Genomic DNA, 26,346 nt, shown 5'->3' with positions numbered 1-26,346 from the left:
ATCACAAACAAGTTGATTTAATAGGACTTGGGAGTTGACCGAACAGCATTTCCAAGCGCTTTTCAGTAAAGTGTAGTTAATTTGTGCGGCAGACGCGGGACCCAGGACCCGATCTGTCGTTACTGAATTAGGGACTGACAGCCTCACACAATGACGCAAAAAATGCTTATTTTGGAGGGTCTCCCGGACGACCTGCACCAAGTAAGACAGAGGTTGGATAGGTACTTCAGAAACAAAAGGCGGTCTGGGGGAGAGGTTTTGGACATCCTGGATTACCCTGGAGACAAAAGAAAAGCATTGCTCGTCTATCAAGACGATGGAGGTAATTATTTATCAATATGAAATAATTAAATTACATCTGTGCAGTAGTAGTGTTCATGTATTAAATCACACAGGCTTTTTAAATGTGGAATTCAACATCCAGTTAAACGGTCAGTTATCCACTATCCAACACACTGTAACTTCATCATGATCTCTTCCATAGTCATGCAAAAAGTTTTAACCAAAGGAAAACACCAGATTGACTTCAAAGAACCATTGGGAGTGATTGAACTTCATGTGAAACTGGAGAACGATAACCAAGCAGAAGTGAAAAAAGTTAAACCGAAAGTTTTACCTCGTCCAGACACAAGCAAACTCACAATGCTGGGTATGTCTGTACCCAGCACTCAAAACAAGGTGACTACTAGTCTATTCATTACGTGGTATATATAGGTCATCAATAGTTACATTTAAATGATGTTTTGACTCTAATAGTTTTTTTTAACATTTGCAGCCAGAGCCAAATGTCAAAGCAGGTGAGATTGATATTCCTTATTCCTTGGGTGACAAGGAGTAATTCACAGAAATATAGTCGGGTTACTTCTGTGTAGACTACACTAATTGTTTGTGTACTCCATTGTTTAGATACCGCAAAGGTTGAAGATACAAAGAAAGAGGCCTTCTCACTACTGGTCCGACACACTGGTGAAGCCGTCAAAGAGATCCTTGAAATGTACTTTGAACAGTTTGTGCCAGAGTGTCGTCTTATAAAGCATGGCAAGAAGAGCTGGATCCTCAAACTGTCTAACCGGTTAGGTAAGTTTGTTTGTAATAATTGTCTTGACTTTGTTACGGTTTTACATACAGTAAGACTAGAAAAATACAGAATCATAATTCTCAGTTTTAATTACATTTAGTCATTTAGCACACGCTCTTATCCAGAGTGACTTACAGTAAGTACAGGGACATTCCCCTGAGGCAAGTAGGGTGAAGTGCCTTGCCCAAGGATACGTCATTTGGCACGGCCGGGAATCAAACCAACAACCTTCTGATTAATAGCCTGACTCCCTAACCGCTCAGCCATCTGACCCTCTTTATGCAAGTAGATTTCAGCTGATTGCATAAAGCTCTGCTTACGCCTTGGCAGAAATGTGTGGCTGGAATGTGTGGACTGTTAAACAGCATGACTCATCACATCACTTATCACCGTGGCAATAGAGGACGAAGGAATGAATGAGGAAATACTTAAATGAAAACAACAAGCTTACTGTCATTAGAAATGGTTTCATTTGACTTCCCCAGAGTTGCGGTATACATCAAGATCTTTTCACTAAGTAACCCTAACAACATTTTTCATAACATCAAAATAATACATACGTCATTATTCCTTTGATGCATGCATATTCTGACATGATTTCAGAATCAGAATTCGTTTTATTCGCCATGAAAGTTCACACAGACAAGGAATTTACTGTGGTAGGAAGGTGCATACATTAAAAAAATCATAAATACGTAGTGTACAAAGTCTAACTAATACTAAGGGGATAAAATATGTAAAAAAAAAAAAAATCAGAATAAAATAACATATTTAAATGGGTCTATTTGTGGGTTCCGTTGAATAACCACAAAGCTCTGAACACTAACTGATCACCCAGATGTGGAGAAGATCCTGGCTAAGAAGGAACACTCCTACGGCATCTCAGTGGAGCTACACAAGGAGAATGTTGAGGAGGGAAAGCTGGACCCCAGGCGCTTCATCCTCAGCGGGTTCGATGACAACATAAAATGCGACATCATATCTCTGTACATTCGCAGCTGTAGCCAAGGGGCAGAGAATGTCTGGGAAACACTTGACGATGGAGACAGAATTCTGGTCACCTTCAAAGAGGACATTGGTGGGTCAATATTAACATGATATTCATGCATTTCCACTCAGAAAGAGTACAAGGATACACATCAGAGTGTAATGATAAGGAAACTGGTCAATTTGTCACGCATACAGATGGAAAGTCCTTCCTGAAGAAATGCAACAGTAAGATGGTCCAGGGTTTGGAGATTGCAGCCTGTGGTTTGGAGCAGACCGACTCTGTGCTTGTCCAGGGGGACATGAGCCGCCTCAACGAGGAGACCATTCATCTCTATTTCTCCAACAAGAGAAGTAAAGGAGGAGAAATCGCCTCGCTGATCTGGGTCACGAAACACAAGAGCGTTGTCATCACCTTTAAGGAGAGTCACGGTAGGTCATCCAAAATATACTGGTTCACGCTTGATTTGAACACAACCGTAAAGGGAAAAAACGTGTCATGATGATGTCACAAGCATGAAATGCCTCGTAACATAAAAAAAAGAATGCGTGCTCAATCAATTTTGTGTATATTCAAACTATCGTGATATTCTACTGTACTGACTATTCTATTAATGTCAACACCGGGCATTATATCCTCACGTTTCATCAATGAGTTGGTTGTTTTTCTGTCCCAGTTGCAAGCAGGGTGGTGGAGCAGAAACACATTCTCACCGGGGTACTCCTCACAGCGCAGCTCTTCTACTCCAGTCTGCAGAAGGTTCTACGCGGAGACCCAGCTCTGCAACCAGACTTCCCCACAAAGGTGGACATCCCTCTCTGCTCTGCCGTCCTGGGCTTCATAAGCAGTGACGAGGGACGCGAGCAAGAGATGAAGGCCGTGTTGGACAAGGTCCACGCTGGTGCCTCGATCAACATGGCTGCCGACCCTCCTCAGTTGGAGCTAGAGATGACCATGGAGAAGGACTCTTTGGGGGCGCTGCGTCTGGGCCCTGCGTGGGAAGGGAACGCCCGCAGGGAAGCCCTGGCCCTGTTGGAGAAGTACAAGAAGGCCAAGCTGCCATCTGCCATGGAGGTCTGGGAGAAAGTTGAAAGTGATTGCCTTGGGTTGAACCGCCCTAACGCCAGAGTGTCCTACAGCAGAGGCGCGTCTGAGATTGTGGTGGTGGGAACGCATGCTGAGGTGGGGGGCGTCATGGAGGAGCTGGAGGGCATTGTGAAGAAGGCCAGGGAAGATCTTGAGACGGAGAGGGACACCAGAGAATGTAAGATCGTCCTGGGTTCCAAGGAGGAGATGGATTTCATCTGGAACCGTATCTCTGGCAAAGTAGCAGATGTGGAACTGTCCAAAGAAGATGAAAGCATATGTGTGAAGGGTTTGAAGGACAAGGTGAACACAGCAGAGAGGTTCATAAAAGAAATTCAGATGAATGTCCAAGCTAAGGAGCTTGATCTGTCTGGCCCTCTCGTAAACTTCATGATGTCGCTAGACCGGAAGAAGTTTGAAAGGGACCACTTCCATCCGATTTCATGTGTATTTCTCTGTGTCGATAAGTCAATAAAGATCCTTGGAGAACCAGATGAAATCCAGAAAGCTGAAGACAAACTCCACAAAGTCATCAAAGAGGAGGTCATCGAACTCACCTTAGAGCAGAACAATGTTACCAACAGTGAACAGTGGAGGCAGTTCCTAACAGATCTGAACAGTGACCTTGAAACCAGTGGGAACAACAAAGATGTCAGCATCTCTTCCTCAGTTACAAAGATCGGCATTTGTGGTGTCTCCAGTGTGGTGGCAGACATGCTGAGCAAGGTAACTGGATACCTGGAGAACAAGAAGCCCACGACAGAGGTCGTCCCTCTCAATTCACTCGAAGAAGTAGAGTACGCCGAGTCTTGCATGGGTCTTTCTGACGACCCCAATCTCAAGGCCTTGGGGGTGACTATTCTAGCGTGTAAAAATGAACACTCCCCCTGTCTTAAGGTCACGGCGGCAAGTGAGAAGATCAAAGAGGCCGTACAAACAGTGCAACTTCGGGTCAATGCAATTACTGCCGAGAAGTACGTGTATACAAAAGCTGGGGAGTCCAAAGCCCTAGAAAAGAACGAAGTAGCACTAAAAGCAAAAGCCAAAGAATTGAAATGCGATCTGCACCTAAGGCTACAAGTGGCTACGGTTCCTCAGAAGCACAGCTATGATATAAAAGGCAGCATCACTTTAACCATTAGTCAAGATAATATTTCCCAACATGCATCAGATGCTTTAGTTTGTCCACTGAGCGGCTTGGCGTTGGATAACCTAATCGCCCGGCAGTTTCTACAATCTGGGGGTCCCGAGATCAAGAAGGTTCTTGACAGATGCCTGAAGGAGAAACAGAGTTTGCTGGCAGGAGATGTGGTTGAGTCCAAAACAGGCACCCTCAAGGCGAAGCTGCTCCTCTATGCTGGTATACCTGTTTGGGGGTCCTCACCTCAGACTATCACCTATCTCGTGGCAGCAGTACACGACAGTCTCATCAAGGCAGAGAACATGATGTGCACCTCTGTTGGGATGCCAGCACTAGGGTGTGGCCCCTTTGGGTTTCCCGTCAAAGAGAGTGGCAGAGCAGTGATGAGCGGAATTCTTCAGTTCATTAACGGCCTTCAGGCATCCACCCAGAACCTGAAGAACATAAATATCATAGAAACTGATGCCAAGTTAGTTGCAGACTTCCAATCAGCCATTGAAGCCTTGGTGAGTTCTTCCTTCTTCTCATTAACACTGTATCTGGTTACTAAATTCAGCTTAGTGACACCATGGTCTTTTCTGGTATATACATCTCACAAGGCCTATCCCTTGGAGTTTCTGTGGAATAAGTAGTTATGGCATCAAGCATGTACTCAAATGGACTAATACTACCTTGCGGTGTTAAACAGGGCTATCATCAAACTACAGTGTCAAACACAGCAACCACTTCTACTACTGCACAGACAACAACTGTCACTCAAGGCTCAGCATCACAAAACTCAGCACCGCCCCTACCAGGTAAGCCAGGTAATCTGCTTGAGCCATTGTCAGAGAAATTAAGAATGTGATGTTTTATACTGAATAATACAGATGCTTAGTAGTCTTTATCAGCAGATAAAAGAACCCCCCAAACTAGACTCTAGGCTGTCTTATTACCCTGGGGGAAGGGTGAGCATTTGTTCAGACTAGAAGATATTGGGGGTTTGTTTGTTTTAAGGAGATGCTGTTTGACAAGGACTAAGATGGGGTGCAAGGTCTGGAGACCTTTTGCTTGACACCTTTGTGAAGGATCTTTTACGACATCAGGAGATCCTGTTGTTGTGTTTCAATCAGGGTTAATGTCGTAAACACGCACACACTCAAACACGCACGCACACACGCGCAGCAGGTCTATGCAAGGAGCCAATGAAGAAGAACCATGGAACATTTGCATGCCTTTGTCTTAACCAATGACTGTAAAGAGTGGGGCTGCTTAAATAGCTAGCTAGCACAACATGCTAGCAGACAAACTTTGTAGCACAATGGCATGTGATGTTTTTGTCTCCTTGTGGGCCGGCCGCAAGCAATAAACTTTCTTAAACTTGTTCACCGACTGACTGCAATGCTTGATAGATTAATATTTCTAACAGCCATTAATAAAGTTTTAGCAACCTTACACTTTCAACTAAGCCTTCATTTCTCAGACAGGTTCTTATCATGGTTTTGTCTATGCAGTCTCTCAGGTCTCTGTGAACATTAAGATGGGAGACATCACCAAAGAGACTGTGGATGTTATCGTCAATTCCAACAACCAGAATCTAAACCTGAATTCTGGTAAGTCAGTTCTGAGAAATCTGTTTATTTATTTATTTATTTATTTTGGGGGGGGGGGGGGGTTTGTTTTGTGCATTTGATTGATTATATAGTTTTTTTTCTGAAACTAGCCTTTCCAGTTGTGTGAATCTTCAATTGTAAATCTGCTTTGTCATGAGTTTTACAGGTGTGTCTGGGGCCATCCTAAAAGCCGCCGGACAATCAGTTGTGGACGAATGTAAAATATTAGGTAAACAAATACCGTAGCGGACATTACAAGATTATAAAACAACGTCAAAGCACATAGGTCAACCTGATGTTTCGTATGTTAGAACTGTAGCTTAACAGTGAATGTTTCAACAGGTCCTCTGAATAATGGCGGTGTCGTGCTCACTGGGGGAGGAAACCTGAAATGTAAACACATCGCTCAAATGGTCGGGCCCGGTGTCCCTGCAGATATCACGGCCTCTATGGAGAAGGTGTTCAAGCTGTGTGACAGCAAGCAAGCTGTCAGTGTGTCTGTCCCTGCAATCGGCACAGGTACTGTTAAGCCCAATTTATAGGTCGCACTCGCAGACAATTTTGAAAAGGTCGCCGACAGAAATGACGTCACGGTCGACACTTTTACCCGTCGCTTGGAAGTGTCGCCTACCAGGAAAAATTTATACTGGCGCTGATGTCGTCACATAGTGAACATTATAAATTGTCAGTTTCTCCGATCGATCACCTAGGTTACAGAGGTAAAACGCGAACCTTGATCACAGGCGACTGTTTGCCGGAGTATAAATGCAGTAGCCTGAGCGACACTTTTTTTTCGTCGGCGACCATTTCAAAAGGGTCGGCGACTTATGTATAAATTTAGCCTTAAGCCTCCACACAGATACAGGAATGTTGTGCTTTCAAGGTGGTGAGGCTTAGAGCATGCAAATGGATCAGTACACCATTTCATTCATTATTTATCTATATATTTACTCACACAGATGCTTACAAACTTTGTGGTTGGTTGTTGTGATTTATTCAGTACAGGTAATTTCCTTTCAGCGGGTTAGGGTTTCTTCCTAAAGTAGTTTTTTGTGTCTGTGTTGTGCCTTAGGGGGAGGTGGCATGGACCCCAAACGATCCCTGGAAGCAATACTGAAGGCCCTGTATAACCACACATCTCAGACAGCCTCGTCCAGCATCAGAGAGGTCTTCATTGTGTCTTTTGAGAAGAAGGTTTATGACCCTATGAACGACCTTTTGACCAAACTGAATAGGATGCAGCGTCCTAAAAAGGTAGCTCTCGTTAGAACGCACTCATATTCATAATAGCCATAGTCATTCAGAGATTTAATTTAGGTTAGCTGTTTTAGTTGCTTTGTGTGTTTTCAGATTTGAGATGTAACTTGTCATTTGTTATTTTTCCAGCCAAAGGCTGCACCTGCTCAGTCCAAATGTCCCTCAAATCAAGGTTCGACACTTTACCTTTATCTCAAATAAGAATGTTTGTGCATCCCTCTCATAAACTCAAACTCAATATTTTTTATGTGTTGGGGGTAAATCAAGTAATCTTGCTAAACGTTGATTCATTTACCCAAGTGATTATCCGCGGCATCAAAATTGAGGTTAGGAAAGGCGATATCACCAAGGAAACAGTCCAAGGAATTGTGAACACTACCAATTCTGACCTCAACTTAACAGGAGGTGGGCATATTCATCCAACACGATCACACACTCCAAATCATGAAACTCACATGTCATGACATGTTTCCTATAGTATTTGATGGCAGGTGAATGACTGTCTACATGTTTCGAGTGAGTCTACCTGAGGAAGAGCAGGTGCCCGGATCTCTCAAACCTGCTCTCTTGTTGTTGTTTCAGGAGTCTCTGGGGCCATCACCAAAGCTGCCGGAAGCGCCATGGAGCAGGAGTACAAGATGATCCGTAAGCAGCTCTCTCCTTCAGATAACCCTCTCTGGCTCCTGGGACGCTGGTTTATCTCTAGGACCAGGCTTAGACTTTACCTGCAATTAAGCTAAGTGGCTAAGTAGCTCAGCGGTAGAAGATTTGGTAGAGCCTTCAACTGCAGTGGTAGTGTTTGTTTGACGTTTTGGAGCGTTTCACCTGCAGATCAACAGGTCACAGGTTCAAATCCCCCCCGTAGCTTTGGATGGAAGCATCTGTAGGACATTCCATTACAATATTTTTCTCAGTCGAGCTCAGTTGAGGCTCGGCTGTTAAGAGTCACTGGCCGGTTCAAAGCAGTTAGAGATGAGAACGTTGTGATGTACTCTTTGTTCTTCTGTTTCCCTGCAGGGCCTCTGAAGGGCCACGAGGCAGGAGTGACCAGCGGAGGGGATTTACTGTGCGACTTCATCCTGCACATGCTGGGGCCCCACTCTGTGGCGGACGCCACCGTGCGAGTGACCAAGGTGTTGGAGCGCTGTGAGGAGAAGCAGATCACCACCGTCTCCTTCCCCGCTGTGGGAACAGGTAGGAACACCCACCTGGTCACCCTCGAGACTGCATGACTCAGCTGGGTTCAGGTCCACTTCTGAACAGCGTCTACGATGGGACTGAATTCCTCCAACCACCCCAGTTCATGTAATTAAATGCACTTTCCATGTTATGGGGATGGGTATAGCTCAGTGGTAGAGCATTTGACTAGCATTGTAGATTAAGAGGTCCCAGTTACAGACCCTGCATGTTGCTCAGTGATGACATGACTACTTTAGACTAATTGGTCCTAAAAGTCTGATGTAACTGCCCCTGTGACAGGTGGTGGTGGCTTATCAGGGGCGGATTCTGTGGGTGCCATTCTCCAGGGCATCGACAACCATCTCTCCCAGCTTCCCACCACCTCCGTGGTGAGGTTCATCCACCTGCTGGTGGACCAGGATCCGATCCTGCAGGCCTTTAAGCAGGGCTTCTCCCTCTGGACCTCCAGCCACATGGTATCTCAAATGTTTACAAAACATCTCAATGAACACCTGCTGGAACATTGTAGATTTATTCGGTTTATTTGCTCATTCAAATGTTGATTTTGGATTTTTACATATTGGATGGTCGGCATTTCTGAAGAATGTTCAGTTTACTGGTGCGTAAAACGTTCAAGTTATGTTTTTCTGACTGTAATCTAGGATGATGATAGCAGTAATGAGGATGATGACAGTGATGCATCGACAACAGACTCTGAGAGTGACGACAGCAGTCAGCAAAGTCAGTAAATCATTCATACATTCCAAATGGTTTCAAACCATACACACGAGAAGTCTGTTTAGTGGTCTGCTTTTTGATCCTCTGTTTGCTCAGTCAACACAGTTGAAGCCATAATTGGGCCAATAAAAGTTAAAGTGCTTCATGGTGACATTACGAAGGAGAAGACTGACGTCATTGTGAACAGCACAAACGCCACCCTCGACCTGAAGACAGGTCAGCTTCCTGTTCCTCCTCTCTCAGCAGCCAATCACAGCAGGCTGCGTGTTCTTGCGCTTGGGTCCAAAAAACAGTGTATTTACAGTACATCAGCCTGAACAGAACACAATTGTCTTATGTGGAAGGTCATAAAAATAATTTAAATAATTTATCAATGAATCTGTTTGACAGCCATGGGATATTTGTTGCATCTGAGGTGTTATTGGCTGAACAACTCACTGTGTTTCCTGCGTAGGTGTGTCGGGTGCCATCCATAAAGCTGCAGGACAGGCCGTGGTGGATGAGTGTAAAGCTCTAGGTATGAGTTTGCTTCTCCTATAAACCCCACTACCTTGAGTAGTATAACTACAGCTTTAATCACATTAATCTTGTATTGTTCTTGTAGTATAAACGGTCTTGTATTTTAGACGGTCTTCTACGTTCCAGTGAATTTCCCCCACGATTTATTTATCAGGCAAACAACCCGATGATGCTGTGGTGCTCACCAAGCCTGGGAATCTCCACAGCAAGCACATCATGCACATGGTGGGAAGGACCAAGCAGGTTGACATCACCAGCTCCATGGTTACAGCCCTGAATATGTGTGAAAACCAGAAGGTCCGGTCAGTCTCTTTCCCGGCTCTGGGAACAGGTGAGGATGAGTGTTGATGTCTTCCTTCCTATCTGTAGTCCTATTCATGTCATGACGTTGTTGGATTATATAACAAAATGATGACATGTATATAATGATGATGGACACAGATGTTTACCTCAGATCAGGTCAGTGTCGTGTTTTTTAAAAATCCTTGTACAGGTGCCGGCAATCTCGGAGCTTTGCAGGTGGGGAATGCCATGATGGCGGCGATAGCAGATTATCTGATGACTTTCAGGAAGCCCTCTGTCTCCACCATACACATAGTTGTATTTCAAGCTGCAATGATGAAGGACTTTGAGGAGGTTATGAAGCAGTATAAGAAGGTGACCCCAAAACCCAGTGGTAAGTCTGGTCAGCAGAGAAGGATTCCACGTTTCTGTCATTCAAAACCAAAAAATGACGTAGCACAACATAAAATGTGCCACACTCCCACTACAAGTGATTTTATTAGTTAATCTCCATGAGAATTACTACTCCTAATTTGTGGACTTTCTCCTTTTCCTTCAGCCACTACAAACACACTAAAAATGGCCTTCCAAAACACCCAGAAACCTGCCAAAACCACTTCCACTCTTACCAAACCTGCCAAAACCACTTCCGTTCAGACGCTTACCAAACCTCCTGTGTGCCTGGAGAAGGCCACTGCTGCTGTGCCTTTCCCCAGCATGGAGGTCCAGGTGTGCGGCCTCACTCCAGCCAGCCTAGCCCAGGTGAAGGCACACCTGGATTCCTTCCTCTCAGAGGAGTGTGTCAGCCAGCTGGTGCCTTCCAGCCACCTGGGCCTCCTTCTGGAGCCTGAGAAGGAGGCCATCGTGGCCCTCAGCCGGAAGAACCAGGTGCAGTTCCTGGTGGCCGCGTCCCAGGATGGGGTGACCATCTCGGGGAAGAAGGAGGACGTGCTGGACTCTGTCCTCCAGATCAAAGACTTCCTTCAGAAGGCCAAGGACCGGGAGAGCCGGGCAGAGGAGGAGAGCAGGCTGAGGAAGACGGTGCGCTGGGAGGTCGGGGACGGGGAGGTCTGGATGGAGCTGGACTCCAGTCCCAGCTACGATCTGGAGCTGGCTTACCACGGGAAAAAGGGTAGTTTCACCTACACCCACCAGGGGGAGACATACAAGGTGGACCTTAAGACCATGCAGCAGAAAGACAGCAGAGGAAGATCTTCCAGCGTCAAGAGGACTCTGAGAGCCGATGGAGACATAGGTAGAGAAGTCAAACGATTCTCACATTTAATGGTATTTGTATGGTGGCCCCCAAAAATGTTAGCAGTGAGGGACATTTGGTGAGACTTTGTGTGTATTGTGTTACAGCTGTTATCCAACCTCCGCCAAGCTGGACCAAAATGGATTTCAAGGACCTGTCCATTGTTGACCTGGTCTCCTCGTCATCAGAGTACCAGAGTGTTGAGAAAGAGTTTCTCCAAACCAGCCACAATCCAAAGACTCAGACGCAACAAAAAATCCAAGTGGTCAAGGTTAATGAGCTGGCTTAAATGCTTTATCCTCTAAAACCCTTGTTTCATTTATGTTCCAATTGAATCTAGTGTCAGTCACTTCAGTAGCTATATGTCGGTCTCGTCTTCAGATCCAGAGGATTCAGAGCAAGAACCAGTGGCAGAGGTACGCTGTGAAGAAACAAGGTCTGGACCAGAAGTACCCCAAATCCAAGAACGAGCTGAACCTCTACCACGGGACCACGAAGGACATCTGCCAAAAGATCACCACCAATGGCTTCAACAGGAGCTTCTGTGGAAGGAACGGTAACTAAGACATCCCTAGTCTGTTAACGACACTCCTTAGCCGGGCCGCACCCTTATTTCACTACATTAGTGTCTCTCTGTTGTGTGTTCGACGACTTTCTGGATTCTCCCAAGTCCAAATGGTTCGACGAGCTCAGCGGTGAGGGAGTCGGGCTAGTAATCAGAAGGTTGCCGGATCGATTCCCCGCCGTGCCAAATGACGTTGTGTCCTTGGGCAAGGCACTTCACCCTACTTGCCTCGGGGGGAATGTCCCTGTACTTACTGTAAGTCGCTCTGGATAAGAGCGTCTACTAAATGACTAAAAGTAAATGTATTCTTCCACAGCGACGATGTACGGCAACGGAACCTACTTCGCCAAGGAGACGTGGTACTCCTGCCAGGACACCTACTCCAACCCGGACGCCAGCGGGCTCAAGTACATGTACCGCGCCCGGGTCCTGGTGGGTAAGCCCTGCCAGGGAAGGAACGGCATCCGGGAGCCTGACCCCCTGGACCCCAGCGACCCCGGGTCCGACCTGTACGACTGCGCCGTGGACAACCTGCAGAACCCTTTCATCTACGTGGTGTTCTGCGATGCTGGGGCCTACCCAGACTACCTCATCAGCTTTAAGACCGTCTGAGAGATGTTGGAACGGTGATGAAGAATGTTCCGTCTGCCTCTTTGCTAACAGAGTGACTTGAGTTCTGGGGTTTGTGTGTTAGCAAGAGAGAGTTTTAACTAACACCTCAACATAACAATGACCGAGTCAGACCCATCGGTTAGAGCCAAGTTTCTGAGGCATTACGTTCAGACATATTGAGAAGGTTAGACGGAACATATGAAGGAAAATCCAACTTCTTCCACACCATCTTGTGGCTTCTGGAGAGATCCGTAGATGAGCAATAATGTGGGAATTTTTTTTTGTTTTTGAGTTACACTGTGTGCCTTACGTAAAAACCTTTTTTACCAATGATACTTAACAGCAGAAACTTTGCCTTGGGAACATAAGGGTTGCCATAGCAATCTTAAAGAATGTCAAATCACATCATTGTCCTCATAATTTTTTATGTATATTAAATAACAAATCTGAGCCATAGTGATACCTGCAGTTCGGGTCATTCTGACCCATCAGTCGTTGGGACCCACCGACCCACCGGGCGGAATGTCCCCGTACTTATTGTAAGTCGCTCTGGATAATAGCGTCGGGTAAATGTGAACCTTTGGGTCATGTGACCTGAAGGCAGCACAAAGGTTAACGGGTTAATTATGCTTTTTGAATAAGACTAAGTCAAGCATTAGCATTATTTGTATTTATGAAGAATCAATAAACTGTTATTAACTTACATCTGGCTCAGTGTACAACCTAGCACCTTCAGAATGTACTTACAAACACAAACATCATAATTTATTGAAAAACTTTTATTATTATTATTATTATCATCATCATCATCATTTGCCATTGTTACATACAGGAGCAGTTCCATTGGTTGCTCATGTTCAACTAGTAGAAACACATTCTACTGCCAAGGCAGTCTCTGCCAGCAGTGGCCCCACAGCCAGGGTAGAAAACTCATCTATGCACGCCCCCCCCCCCCCCCTCGCTACAGCCACTCATTGGCTCGTCCAGCTTCACCTGGGTTACAGTTAAATAAAAAGCTCCTCCGCAACCGTCAGACAAGTTAACAGACTGGAGAGAAGCTCCTGGGCCGGCGCTGACCCCCCACACAGACACCTGGTCAGGCGAGTCTGAAGCAATTAGTAGTTTCAACACAAAGAGAGGAAAGGGAAGTGGAGAAGGGTCTGTTCAAGTCCATGGAGGGGTGGGTTACCTTGATTATATCTACCCATGCAGGAAGAAGCGGGAGGACTTAACAAGCTTGGATGACGGGAAAGGGAGAACGTTGGTAAACAAATAAACATAGCCCTAAAAATCAGCATAATCTTCAGTTACACCGACGGCACGCACTCGAAAAAGTCAAACCATTTCAGAGAGACCGAGAGAGAGAGAGACCGAGAGGAAGAGAGAGACCGAGAGAGAGAGAGGATCAGTGTTATTGCGCTACATCTGCTGGGTGGAGTTCCCGTTCCAGGTGTTGTTGTCATCCTCGCTGTCCTCCTGGGTTCGAAGTCTGTGGATCTTACCGTCCTTCTTGAAGTCCTCTGGTCTCTTCTCCATTGTGCGCTTGCGAAGGGATTCCCTGAGACAGACAGAGCGATAAAGATAGAAACATAAAGAGAGAGAGAGAGGAATAGTATTAGCGAGAGGCATAAATATGACAATTGTGACAACACTTTGACTGTTATGCGACAACAAACTCCCCATATCATCAAGCCACCCTAATCCCCCCTACTCCATGGAACTGCAGTCCCTGCCAGGCTAGCTATGGAGCTCTCCTCTGAGGGGAGGCAGGGTGGGGGAGGTCATGAGGGGCAGGTGGTGGGGGGTTGGGACTCCAGGCCCTCACCTCTTTGGTTCCCCAGCAGAGGAGCCCGAGGCGGGGGCAGTGCCGGGTCTCTGGGAAGGGGCGGGGCCCGGGCTGCTGAACAGGAAGCCGGTGAGGAACCTCCAGACGGCAAGCAGGGGATAGAGGATGGAGCCCAGCAGAGCCCACAGACCACCCTCGGACGACTGCACCACCGAGTGGGCCGGGCGCCCCGTTTGCTGCAGAGAGGGAGACGGACGGACAAATCAAGAAATGACTTCCGATTCGCAACAGTTTCGTCGTTTTGTGGAAAGGCGCCAATTGTCCCTGTCCTGATTGTCTTGGCACATATGATCAGATAGAGGAGATCCCCAGGTGTGTCCAGCCCCCTGACTCAGCAGGGTGTGAAGGTGTCAGGTGTGTGTGCGTGTGTGTGTGTGTGTGTGTGTGTGAGGCTCACAGGCAGCAGGACGACCGAGGCGCTGGGGGCCAGCTCCAGCTCCAGCAGGGTCTTGTCCAGGTCCTCCCCGGTGAACTCCCTCCGTGGAAACATGGTCGCCAGGGAGAAGTTACCGTAGCGATTGCCTACTTCCTGAAAAGGACAAACACCCATGGTTGGGACAAACATTACATTTAGTCATTTAGCTGACGCTCTTATCCAGAGCGACTTACAGTAAGTACAGGGACATTCCCCCCAAGGCAAGTAGGGTGAAGTGCCTTGCCCAAAGACACAACGTCATTTGGCACTGCGGGGAATCGATCCGGCAACCTTCTGATTACTAGCCCGACTCCCTCACCGCTGAGCTCGTTGAACCATTTGGACTTGGGAGAATCCAGAAAGTCGTCGAACACACAACAGAGAGACACTAATGTTCTGATCCTTCTGATTACTAGCCCGACTCCCTCACCGCTGAGCCATCTGACTCCATCCCTCCCTGACAAATACCCATGGTTGGGACAAACACCCATGGTTGGGACAAACACCCATGGTTGGGACAAACACCCATGGTTGGGACAAACACCCATGGTTGGGACAAACACCCATGGTTGGGACAAACACCCATGGTTGGGACAAATACCCATGGTTGGGACAAATACCCATGGTTGGGACAAATACCCATGGTTGGGACAAACACCCATGGTTGTGTGCTGCGCCGATGTGACAGTGCCGTAGGGACGCCATGTTGATCTGTAGAGACGCCACCCATCTAGAGATTACATGTACCGTTTGGTAGTGGTATTGGTAAATGTATGGCTCTCTCTGTCTAGCGATAACATGCTATCTGGAAGCTGATGGTATCTCTATTCAGGTGGTATACTGCATCTATGCAATATGACACTAGCCGGTATCTGATGCAAGGATGCCAGATTGATAAAGACACCTTCCTACAAATACGATGGACACTGTGGGGGTGACTGACCCAGTAGTCCTGACGATTATGTTATTGTTGTAGTGCGTCTGGTAAAAGTACAGACTGCTCATTGGCACTAACCCCTGAAATACTGTTAGAGTCAGTACACAGAGAGAGAGAGCGAGAGAGAGGCTTGTACCATAAGAGAGTGACTTGTACCATGAGGAGAGAGAGAGCATGAGACAGAGCAAGAGAGAGAGAGAAAAGAAGAGAGCACGAGAGAGAGAGGGAGAGAGAGAGCAAGCGAGAGCGAGAGAGAGAGAGCAAGAGAAAGAGGGAGCGAGAGACACTGACCTGAGCAGCAAACTGTCGTGCCTCCAGCAGCCTGCTCTCTGAGGGGAACTGGTTGGTGAAGGAGGAACCGTCTGGGAGACGGAACTGTATCCTGGTGCTGGGGGGGGGACACACATCACACACGCACAAATCAACCACACGCCAGAACACAGAAAATCTCCACGAAACATGAAGTCAACCTTCAGCTCAATTCACGACATGAATCCGGGAGGAAGCCCTGATGGTGAAGCCGAGTTCCCAGTACCTCCGGTGTCTGTTGGGGGTCTCTCTGCGGGCCTCCTGCTCCGCCTGCCTGGCCTGCAAGGCTGCCAGTCGAGCCGACTCCAGCTCCTCGTGGTTCTGAGCGTAGCGGGCCGCCCGGTCCGCACGGTCCTGGGGGTCACACAAGCCTCGCGTCACACAACCTCACTCCTCCTAGGTCATCTGATCTGTTTTTATTTCTCGGCTCAGGATCAATTATGTAGCCATCTCAAATTCATTTGTATTCAATTATGGACTGAACCTAGCCTGGCTGCCAGCCCAACTTCTCCCCGCCCACAAAAAAATGTGGTCGGGAAGTTGGGTCTGTAGGGTCTCGTATTGGGAACAACTATATAAAACCAAGATCTGGGCGGACCAATGAAATTGCCAGGGCGGGCTTTATACAATGATGGACAGATGATCAACAGTAACGTAATCAACAACGTCACGAAAGAGCCCTTGGGTTGAATCCGTTTTCAACAAACAACATATTACGTTGCTCTGATTGGTTGTAGGTCTATCCAATTGAGCGCAGAGGCATTTGTTTTACGAGTTCGGTTAAAACACGCCCCATAGTCACAGCCCAACGGAGAGTTTTCAGACTCATATCTGACTAGAATTATGAGTATGACAACGTCAGGCTAGACTGACCCCGCTGTGGACTGCAGTGTTACATGCCAGTCTGTAGGGGGCAGTGGAGTATCTGTTGACACTGTGACCCATCAACCAGCCTCTGGTGGTGAATGCACCATGACTGGGACCTGAGGCTTTTACATCAGCTGATTTCATGAGATATGACCTCTACTGGGCCCCGCGTTCACTGCAGGATGGTGGAGAGGAGGAAGAGAAGACGACGAAGAAAAGGAGAAAAAAGAAAGAGAGCAAGACAGAAACAGATAGAAGGAAGAGAGAGCGGAAGAGGGTGGGAGAGAGAGATAGAGAGAGAGAGAGAGGGGGGGGGAGAGAGAGAGAGAGAGAGAGAGAGCTCTCAGAGGCTCAGTACCAGGGCGATCTGCTGTTTGACGCGCTCCCTGGCCGCCTTCTCCTCTGCCTTGTCCTTGTTCCTCTCATCCAGGATCCGCTTGGTCTTGTCGTCCTCCTGCTTCTTCTTAAAGTCCAGAACCTCCTTGCCCTGCTTCCTCCTCTCCATCTCCTTCTTGATCTCACCCTGAACACACGACACACACCAGACTGCATCACCACACTGAGGTACTCGGGGCTGCAGAGCTGAAGAGAGCATCGTGTCCAGCCCCGACCGGCCCGGCCGCGGCAGGACTTACCTCCTCCTCCTCTTTCTTCTTCTGCTCTCTCCTCTCCTCTAGTTGCTTTGTCAACCTGGGCAGGGAAAGTCACCCACGGAAGAGGAGAAAAAGCAGGAGAAACTGGTCAGTCGGCATGCAAGTAGTGTGTGCGCATTATGTATACGTGTGTGTGTGTGGTTGTGTGTGTGTGTGTGTGTGGATTTCCCTACCGTTCCACCTTGGCATCCAGGCCCTCGTCGGGCTGAGAGCTGGCGGAGGCGTCGTCCGATGAGGTGCTCCTGTCCTCACCGGGGGTCACATGACCAGAAGCCCCGCCCTCCTCGGCAGGCCTGGACAGGGATTCTGGGTGGAAGAGGCGACAAAGGTAAACGTGTTATCATCCATGTTGCCATCCGGGCCATACGACAGCACTGAATACCGTGGATTTACACAGAGCTGGTCCCCGGCACTTCCCAGGTGTCACCTTTAGATGTCGACGGTGTGGCTGTGGACTCTGTGGCTGGTGTCTGGGTGGGCTGGAGGTCTTGTGGAGCAGGGGGGGAGAGCGGGAGTGCTGTGGCCGGGACCGGGGCCTGCTCCTCTGGGGGTGGGGCTTCCATGGGGAGCCCCGTCTCAGCCTGGGGGGCGACCGCCTCCGCCCCCGCGCGGATCTGCTGGCCATGCATCTGCCACACACGGATAGTCAGAAACCGAACACCTCGGCTACATCTAACGGGGGCTCGTGTTTGAGAGTCAGGAAGCTCGCTACCTCAGGGAGTCAGATGGCTGAACGGTGAGGGAGTCGGGCTAGTAATCAGAAGGTTGCTCGATCGATTCCCCCGCCGTGCCTAATGACATTGTGTCCTTGGGCAAGGCACTTCACCCTACTTGCCTCGGGGGGAATGTCCCTGTACTTACTGTAAGTCGCTCTGGAGAAGAGCGTCTGCTAAATGACTAAATGTGAATGTACCTCTTTGACTTTGTCGATTCTCTTCCTAAGCTCCTCGGCGGGAATGCTGCCGGCGATGACTTCCAGGGGGATGCCGTTCTCCCCGATGAAGAAGCTGGAGGGGATGCACACCACTGGGTCTGTTTGAGGGTCAGGGTTAAGGTCAAGTCGACGGAGGCAGCCTTCAGGGAGTCCTACGGCACACCGCTACAATGATTCACACCCTGTGTCGGTGCCTCCACGAGCAGAAAAAGATATGGCTATTTTGGATAAGCCTACTTTTGTTGCGGGAGGAATTCCGTCCACATTCTGTCAGTCTTTCACAATATGCTATTGCAGCTTTCAAACATTTCGTGGACAACATCAACTACAGCAACATGCAGTACTTGTACTGTTAGTAAGTAAAATAGCTAAGAAGTAGTCAGTGGAAGACAAAAAAGGTAAGTTAGTAATGAAACAGCAGCATCATTGGGATTGATCACCGTGCGGCAATGAAAGGATACAGATTTGGGAGAACTGAACACATGTCTCACTGTAACAAAAGAGAAAACCATGTCAGGAATGTCTTCATTTCCTGTGGCACTGTTAAATTCACCGTATTCGATATGTTACTAAGGTCAAAAGCAGTTACAGTACCTCTTGGCATCCACTTTAATTGCGACACAAGTGTTAAGGGACGCATCGGCAACTATGTCGTCCTCCCAACTGGAAATCATCTGTGTGGACTGCTCATCGTCGCCTGTTGGACAAGAAAGGATTTTTTACTTTTTTCTAAAATATGTTGAGTCACTCACGACGTCCACCAAGTGCTACTGGAACAGCCACGCAAAATTATATGGCCTTAAACTGACCATACAGCAAAATTATGAATTGGCATGTTGCTTATGTTGTCAATGTAAAATCATCAAGTTATGTCAGCAACTTACTTGTTCATTATTTATAACAATACTGTAACTATCAAAAGCTAGTCACCTGTCAACAGCGTCACAGCTTGCCATTACAGCAAACTAGCAGATAGCTAACAAGCTATGCTAGCTAGCTACCATTAGTAGCTCGTCAGCCCCACACATTCCTATTCGCTTGTTATATGTCATGTTTTCTTGACAATGACAGCTTATTTGCTTCTCAATAGCCGGTGATAGCTAGTGACAGTGCACATAGCTCAGCTAGCGTAGAGTACGTTTTCTACGAATCATTCAACTGGTTAGCTTGCTGATCTACTGTACAGTCTAACTAGCCAGCAGCAAGAAATTCTACGCTTGACGACGATGTCAAACTAGCGAGCGAGCTATTATTACAGCTGTTACCTGTTATAACGACGACGAAAACAAGGCTCTGGTGTTTGGCAGCGGCGATGGCAGCTGGAATAGAACCTTCAAACCAGCGCATTTTTCTTCAATTAGTTGTCTTTAATGTTATAATATTAAATCTTCAGTCACATCTACCCTGAGTACCTAGAACCTTCAATCTCATCACGGAACTACACAGACCAGGGAAATGTAGTTTTAGATAAAGCTACCGCTAGTTATGGGATTTGTAGTTTACTTCTACAAGAAGAGGGCAGAAATTCAGTGGGCGTTTATGCATCTTTCAGATATGACAAAGACCTCTTACTTGAATTTCACAGCTGAATACCATATAGCCTACCATGTGGCTATAGGTTATATAGATACCACAAACTAACAGGCTGTGTGAAATATGATGAGGATGGACCATCTTGTAAAATAAAGTTATATTCTAAATTGTAAAAAATGTATGATTATAATAATTCTAAGTACATTATTAAATGAAAAGCAAAATCCTGAAATGCTGACTGTATTCTGTTTTGGACCTGTTCTGTGGGTTTTGTGCTGTTCCGAGGATTCGAATAGGGCCAATGTCCCGGAGGATGCACTGTTTAACAGGGCCCTCCAAACTGGTCAATCAAATGTAGAGGTTTGAGTTGTGAAAATGGATCCCCAGAGCAACAGGTCAGATAACACTGTGTCCCCCCACCTCAACCTGGCCCTGTATCAATAGCACAGCCTACCCTCACCATCCATCCATTCTCCAGACACAAACCAGGCCAACTTTTAAACTATATAGATCATCCATGGTCCTTAACTCTGGTTCTCATATTATCTCTTTATCCTTCCTTAGTGATAAAATATGGACCCTATCTCACCATACTCACTGCCTTGGCCAGCTCCACTCAAACTTCTGTTTTATAACATGTCTTCACTCCTTGTGTGTCATGGAGAAAAGGAAATGTTTGTCTCGGTCCAGCCTGCAGACACTGAGGGCTGCTTGTTATGCAACTTCAAACTCCCGTAGTCCTGTGTAGCTGGGAGTGCAGTGCGTTCAGACTGACTCACAGTCCGAGGTTAACTCTTCGTAGATCTTTACTTGATTCCTACTTCCATCCACTCCTCGTGTCCTTCCTAACTGGCCCTGAAAGTAAAGATCTGAAGGAAGACTCCTTCGATCTCATCCTTCTTTGTTGAGAGAAAAGACCAGGAGAGAGAAATGACCAGAGACCCGGAATATTCCAATACTACCATGGATTTAAACCTGGTCTATGGCAGTTTCTTGTGTTTTCTGTGAAAAAGCAGATGTATGCTCATCACTTATCACAGTTTGTATGCATCCCACAGAATGCCTGTTTTCAACATTCAGAAAACATTTATAAACAGGTTGAAAAGGCTTCTTCTCTCGTCATCCCCAGATAACTAAGCAAAAGGAATTGCCTATTGCTATTGCTCCTGCCAGTCTTCTTCAAAGTGTTCAAGGAAAGGGACCGAGGTGATGAAACCATGAAACACAAGATGACATGGACCCCAACGGTAAAACGGTGACGTTATATCTGGATTATTCCATGCTTGTGTGGAGTCATCCAGATGGAAGTGACACATAGTTTCTCTTTCTCTTTTTTCCTCTACGTCTCTGTCATTGGAGGTAATTTATATAGTCCGCACACTGTGTCTGTTGCCGGGCAAAACTATGTTGAATGTTTAGATTCAGGGTTTTTTCTTCACGCAGTAAGAATTTGTGGCCAGAAGATGGCAGTGTTGTGTTGGAAGGAACTCCGACAGTGCTTTGGGGGCATAGGGTTCATAGAGAGCATTTCTCAGAGACAGCTCCTTTTTCTCTCCAACAGACAACAACAGACAGACAGACCACACCCCAGTCTGATTTTAGAGGTCACCGACATGCCCAGCTCACGTTGATATCAGACCAACCGTCTGGCCTCTATTCCATGGTGACATGAAGATTTTCCTCCCATGGATTTTTCTCGCGCGTCTCACAATGTAGGTATCATCACTATCGATCTGCAACATGACAGTGCGGCGGTGCAAATCTGTGTTTTGTCTCATCGTCATGTTGTGGGTTGTGTGTATCATAACCCTGGTGAAGCGCCCTTCAGTGCATGTCCATACTTGTGACAGACAAGAGGAGCAGGTTCTGAGCCGGTCTATATTCCATGTGAAGTTGTTATATCGTGAGCCTGTGTTTTGTGATGTACACACAAATACCCTTAAGCACACACATGCACACAAGCATGCACAAATGCACATGCACATGCAGGCACATGCAAACATACACACACTCAAATGCAAATAGCCACGTGACTGGGCACAGACATGCACGTGGTTGCTCTGCACACAAACTGGTGTGGACCACGACATGAACCCTCCGTGTCAACAAGTCTGAGTTTCACCTGATTCACCACAGAGGGAAGAGGAGTATTTGCATTGTATCGTTTGAGTATTATCCCAGCTAACCTGAAAAATGAGTGGCTGTCAATGTGATACGTACCTAACATCTCTTTTTCTGCTCTTTCTCCTGTGTGAGTGTGTGTATCTGTGTGTGTGATTGTGTGTGTGTTTGTGATCATGTGTGTGTGTGTGTGTGTGTGTGTGGGTGTGTGTGTTTGTGATCATGTGTGTGTGTGTGTGTGTGTGTGTGTGTGTGTGTGTGTGTGTGTGTGTGTGTGTGTGTGTGTGTGTGTGTGTGTGTGTGTGTGTGTGTGTGATTGTGTGTGTATGCCAGGAACTCTGGTGAATGGATAGGTTCTGAATATTTTCCATCTTACCTTTGTATGCAAATTCATTCTTTTTCAAACTTCCTTTTGAGGCTGGAAGAGGAAGCGTGTCTGTGTGTGTGTGTGTGCTCATTACATTCCTAACACACATCCTGGCTGTGTGATTACTGTTGCATTGCAGATATTTTGAGAGTTTGAAATGTATTCATCTGTGTTGTAGCCCCTGTGCTGTGATGTGTCGGCACATGCACCCATGGGGGCACACAAGAGCAGGCAGCTTTTCCCAGGCTTATTTTCCCTGCTTGGCACTGGTCAGACCTGATAGACGGCTGCTGTTGACTCACTTTGAGAGCGAGGGAGGGGGTTCACTGTTGCTGGGGCAGACCAGTGCTCACACACACCTATCTCTCTCTCTCTCTCTCTCTCACACACACACACACACACATACACGATTGCATTTAAAACACAGGCACACATGCACACACACACACTCATACATACACACACACACACACACACACTTATCTCCTACAGAGATACACAAAGTGAATTACTTTTTGTTCAGCCGCACTGGTGATTACTAGGAGTTTACTAGAGTTGGAATAGTGAGCAAAATAAACCATGAAACATTTTCTTCCAGACTATTGTATTAATATTAATACATTATCTATGAACAGCATGTTTAAGTTTGTTGGAATGGAAACCAAGGCCGTAGCCATGGAGTCAACATTGGGGGGGGGACGAAATCTGCTGCGGAGTCTGAGGGTCCTCTCCTGAAAACTTTTAAAGTTTAGTTATGAATATGATATCATTTTTAATGATAATTTCGGACAGCGTACGTGGTTGCCTGTCGTAGCTTAGCACTTTTATATTTTATTTATATTTCTATATCAATATATTGGGGGGGACATTTTGATCAGATTTGAATAGGGGATGTGTCCCCCCGAATATATATTATGATTAGGCCCTAATGGAAGCGTATGTTTTGTGGAGATAAATAAAAAATAGTGGGCAAGGAATGCTTGAGAACATTCTGATAGTCAGTCAACTGAAGCTACGGGTGGAAATGTTGACAGTTCTTATTGTTGTTTTGTGCAGAACTATTCTGTGACTGGAGGCCAAATGGAATAAAAGACTGTCTCTCCCTCATAGGCTCAGCTACACACACACACACACACACCATGTACACACACACACCAAACAAACTGACACCTACACACAGCCCCCCTCCATTTTGCTGTTAATAATCTACCGTGGGATGTTTCTCTCAGCCTCAGGAACTATGACAACGACTCACATTGTTTGGGTCTCTCAGGTCTGAGTGACTCGGTTTGGGGTTACCCATGTCACTTAAAAAAAGCTGCGGTCAGACTAGACCAGGCTACACTAGATTAAACCAGACAAGATTATAATAGGCCAGATTAGACCAAACTAGGCCAGATTAGGGCCGACAAAACTAGACTAGGCTAGGTTCGACTAGAAGACATCAGATTAGACCAGACTAGACCAGAAGACATCCAAGTAGACCAGATTAGACCTGACAAAACCAGATTAGAGCTGACAAAACCATGACCTGACAAAACCAGATTAGACTAGGTTACACCAGGATAGACAAGATTAGAACACACTAGACCAGGCTAAACCAGACTAGACTAAGATATAACAAGTTCATTTAGTTCACAAAAGTACAAGACAGGACTTTGGTAAACATCGTTTTAGAACACACTTAAGTGATCTAGAACTCATAGGAATAAAAGATTGTGCTGAACGTGTCACATATGAACATGTCCTTGTCTCCTTGCCCCCTCAGTTTGACGCTGAGCATGCTAACTCTGTCTCCTTGAACCCTCGTCAGACTACCCCGAGCGCCCAGTCTGGAATGTCTGGTAGACCTAGCATCACCGAGAATGGGATTTAACGGACCAACCCCACAACAATCTCAGAGTTGACAGCGCTGGTGAAATATTTATATCACTGCTTCCATTTCACATGCTCTAATTACCCTTTAGCATGATGTGTGTGTAACAACCCATCTTTTATGACGTGTTTTCTAGTTGGCTAGATTCTCTACGCTTAGCAGCAGTTCTTAAATAAATATAAATTCAGTTAACGGTCATTGTAAAAAGGTTGATAAGAACCATAAAAAAGCCTTATCTTACACACCAAGGAAGAAATGGGAGTAGGGGGGATAGAAGTAGAAAAGGGAGAGAAAAAGTTAGGGAAAAGAAGCAAGGGGAGTGTGAGAGGGGGTGTGTTATGAACACATTCTCACTGTTAAGAGAGGAAGCACGAGAACAAGTCAGAGAGTGGAGTGACAAAGTCAGAGGGAAATGAATTAGTTAGTCAGTCCATTGAGGCCCTCTAATAATATTTGAGATTGGCCTACTACAGGCTTCATCCAAATGACAGCATAATGGCTCAACCTATGGGAGGTATGCTGATACATTGTGGACAGGAGCAGATCATGATGTGGGATTATGTGGATACGTTTCCACTGTTAAAGATGGGGGAGGCCTTTATCACGTTATGCTCACCCTCCATTGCCCCTGCAGACTATCTCTCTCTTTTTTTTCTCTCTCTCATACACTCACACAGGACCTTTCAGATTCAGCTTCCTGTGTTAGTGATGCTAGCTACAGTGGAGTGAGTGAGAACGCGAGGGAGAGAGACAGAGAGAGAGACAGAGAGAGAGACAGAGAGCGATAGAGACAGAGAGACATAGAAAGAGAGAGCGAGAGGGAGCTAGAGAGAGAGAGAGAGAGAGAGAGAGAGAGAGAGAGAGAGAGAGAGAGAGAGAGAGAGAGAGAGAGAGAGAGAGAGAGCGATAGAGACAGAGACAGAGAGAGAGACATAGAAAGAGAGAGAGGGAGCTAGAGAGAAAGAGAGAGAGAGAGAGAGAGAGAGAGAGAGAGAGAGAGAGAGAGAGAGAGAGAGAGCGAGCGAGCGAGGGGGGAGAGCAGGCAGGAAGGCAGGGCGGAGAGACTAAAGACAGCAGCTAGAACTGCCAGTCGCGGTAGCTCAATATGGAGTAACCGCGTCGGTTAGACAACGGCGTCGGGAAGTACAAAGAAAAACCCGCTTAGGACCGAAATTGTTTAACCAAGGAATAAGAAAAACAACTCAACGATGAGATACGGCGTTGCAAGTTAACAATCATCTTGACGGAGATAAAATATACTTTGCGATTTCTATTTATTCTTGAAAAATGGCGAACGATTCTCCTGCTAAAAGCCTTGTGGACATAGACCTTGCATCTTTGCGGGTGAGTGCATGTTATTGAACGAGCATTCAATGAGTGCATCATTGCTTTCCTAATGTACCAGTGGTCTTTTACGCGATCGCTCTTAAAACCTACAAAAGCATTGACCAAACGTGCCAGTTATTGTTATATACACATTCAGAAAAAAACGTCATTTACTCTGTTTGAAAAGCACATTTAAGAAAAATCATGTTCAACCGCCTCATGGTGACCATCCTGTATTAAAAATCACACTATCAATCACAATTTGTTTTACCGTATAACGTGTTACTTTTTTTTTAGGACCCGGCTGGGATTTTCGAACTAGTGGAAGTGGTCGGCAATGGCACCTATGGACAAGTATACAAGGTTGGTGGGCTTTCGTTTGGATACTGCATCAAACACTGAACACTGTATAGCAAAATAGGCGGAAACTGTAGCACAAACATTTTCTCCCAGACGATAGGTGACAATTATACCCCCACTGTCCAGCGCGGGCTGGACGGGATTAGCGATGTTTGTAGGCTATTGCTTAAAAACTGTCCGAGTTCCCGAGATATCTCATGTTTTATTAAACAAAACGACAGTTTATCAATCCGCCAAGACAATCAAAGAAGCCTTTCATCTCACCAAGTTAGCCCCTCTGTCATACTCCTATGACCAACATCTGCATGTGCTCTAGTACTTGGTGGGAACGCAATGATTCCGCATAACGTACCACACCGTTATGTCCGTTTTATACAGTGATGGTTATCCTTACGTCACCAACTGATTAATAACCTACTTGGGTGGCGTTTGATGAGGTAGTGTGTAGTCAGTAATGTGTCACTGTTAGCAGAGAGCTCTTCTCGATATCAAACTGGATGATCAAGCGGC

The 26,346-nt window shown here is 46.5% G+C and overlaps 3 protein-coding genes across 9 annotated transcripts in view; 2 read left to right on the top strand and 1 right to left on the bottom strand.

The window, feature by feature from the left end:
* Positions 1 to 34: 34 nt before the first annotated feature.
* Positions 35 to 12,995, top strand: parp14rs3 (poly(ADP-ribose) polymerase family member 14-related sequence 3). 2 transcript variants are annotated; one of them, XM_084689090.1, is made up of 26 exons: positions 35 to 322; positions 485 to 678; positions 776 to 797; positions 907 to 1,077; positions 1,917 to 2,156; positions 2,264 to 2,497; positions 2,743 to 4,799; positions 4,982 to 5,090; positions 5,787 to 5,885; positions 6,052 to 6,114; positions 6,228 to 6,404; positions 6,958 to 7,139; positions 7,272 to 7,314; positions 7,443 to 7,547; positions 7,725 to 7,787; positions 8,160 to 8,336; positions 8,622 to 8,797; positions 8,984 to 9,062; positions 9,156 to 9,275; positions 9,514 to 9,576; positions 9,733 to 9,909; positions 10,072 to 10,254; positions 10,420 to 11,115; positions 11,223 to 11,386; positions 11,497 to 11,671; positions 11,997 to 12,995. In XM_084689090.1, the coding sequence occupies exons 1-26, from the start codon at positions 151 to 153 to the stop codon at positions 12,290 to 12,292; spliced, it is 6,237 nt and encodes a 2,078-aa protein (XP_084545216.1). In that variant the 5' UTR covers positions 35 to 150; the 3' UTR covers positions 12,293 to 12,995. The 2 variants fall into 2 exon arrangements, with proteins under 2 accessions (XP_084545216.1, XP_084545215.1); XM_084689089.1 differs by having other exon boundaries at positions 4,982 to 5,099.
* A 61-nt stretch (positions 12,996 to 13,056) lies between these two features.
* Positions 13,057 to 19,705, bottom strand: ubxn4 (UBX domain protein 4). 2 transcript variants are annotated; one of them, XM_084689837.1, is made up of 13 exons: positions 19,519 to 19,705; positions 18,848 to 18,950; positions 18,715 to 18,743; positions 18,233 to 18,351; positions 17,747 to 17,948; positions 17,493 to 17,625; positions 17,302 to 17,356; positions 17,025 to 17,189; positions 16,026 to 16,153; positions 15,782 to 15,878; positions 14,536 to 14,667; positions 14,118 to 14,314; positions 13,057 to 13,850 (listed from the first exon to the last, which is right to left on the bottom strand). In XM_084689837.1, the coding sequence occupies exons 1-13, from the start codon at positions 19,598 to 19,600 to the stop codon at positions 13,712 to 13,714; spliced, it is 1,581 nt and encodes a 526-aa protein (XP_084545963.1). In that variant the 5' UTR covers positions 19,601 to 19,705; the 3' UTR covers positions 13,057 to 13,711. The 2 variants fall into 2 exon arrangements, with proteins under 2 accessions (XP_084545963.1, XP_084545964.1); XM_084689838.1 differs by lacking the exon at positions 19,519 to 19,705 and adding an exon at positions 19,184 to 19,434.
* Positions 19,706 to 21,337: 1,632 nt separating this feature from the next.
* Positions 21,338 to 26,346, top strand: part of LOC146234872 (mitogen-activated protein kinase kinase kinase kinase 4-like) — a 64,828-nt gene continuing 59,819 nt past the window's right edge. The window contains exons 1-2 of one of the 5 annotated variants that reach the window (XM_084688373.1): positions 21,338 to 21,498; positions 25,774 to 25,839. In XM_084688373.1, the coding sequence (XP_084544499.1) occupies positions 21,472 to 21,498; positions 25,774 to 25,839 (93 nt within the window). In that variant the 5' untranslated portion in view covers positions 21,338 to 21,471. Of the gene's footprint in view, positions 21,499 to 25,140; positions 25,495 to 25,773; positions 25,840 to 26,346 lie in introns of those variants that run through there. The other 4 variants (XM_084688376.1, XM_084688372.1, XM_084688374.1 and 1 more) reach the window with 4 other exon arrangements.

The sequence above is a fragment of the Hypomesus nipponensis genome, chromosome 23 (genome assembly GCF_054491055.1).
Source record: "Hypomesus nipponensis isolate SF chromosome 23, ASM5449105v1, whole genome shotgun sequence".
Classification (NCBI taxonomy): domain Eukaryota; kingdom Metazoa; phylum Chordata; class Actinopteri; order Osmeriformes; family Osmeridae; genus Hypomesus; species Hypomesus nipponensis.
Note: the sequence above shows the minus strand (reverse complement) of the source record. Positions and strands in the feature narration are given on the sequence as shown.

Excerpts from the sequence above, each read along its gene's own strand:
- ubxn4 (XM_084689837.1), bottom strand. The coding sequence starts at position 19,600 with ATGCGCTGGTTTGAAGGTTCTATTCCAGCTGCCATCGCCGCTGCCAAA. Across the intron at positions 17,949-18,232 it reads GAATCGACAAAGTCAAAGAG|ATGCATGGCCAGCAGATCCG; the intron begins GTACATTCACAT and ends CGTGTGTGGCAG. Across the intron at positions 17,190-17,301 it reads AGAAGAAAGAGGAGGAGGAG|GGTGAGATCAAGAAGGAGAT; the intron begins GTAAGTCCTGCC and ends TCGTGTGTTCAG.
- parp14rs3 (XM_084689089.1), top strand. The coding sequence starts at position 151 with ATGACGCAAAAAATGCTTATTTTGGAGGGTCTCCCGGACGACCTGCAC. Across the intron at positions 6,405-6,957 it reads TGTCCCTGCAATCGGCACAG|GGGGAGGTGGCATGGACCCC; the intron begins GTACTGTTAAGC and ends GTTGTGCCTTAG. Across the intron at positions 9,910-10,071 it reads TTTCCCGGCTCTGGGAACAG|GTGCCGGCAATCTCGGAGCT; the intron begins GTGAGGATGAGT and ends ATCCTTGTACAG.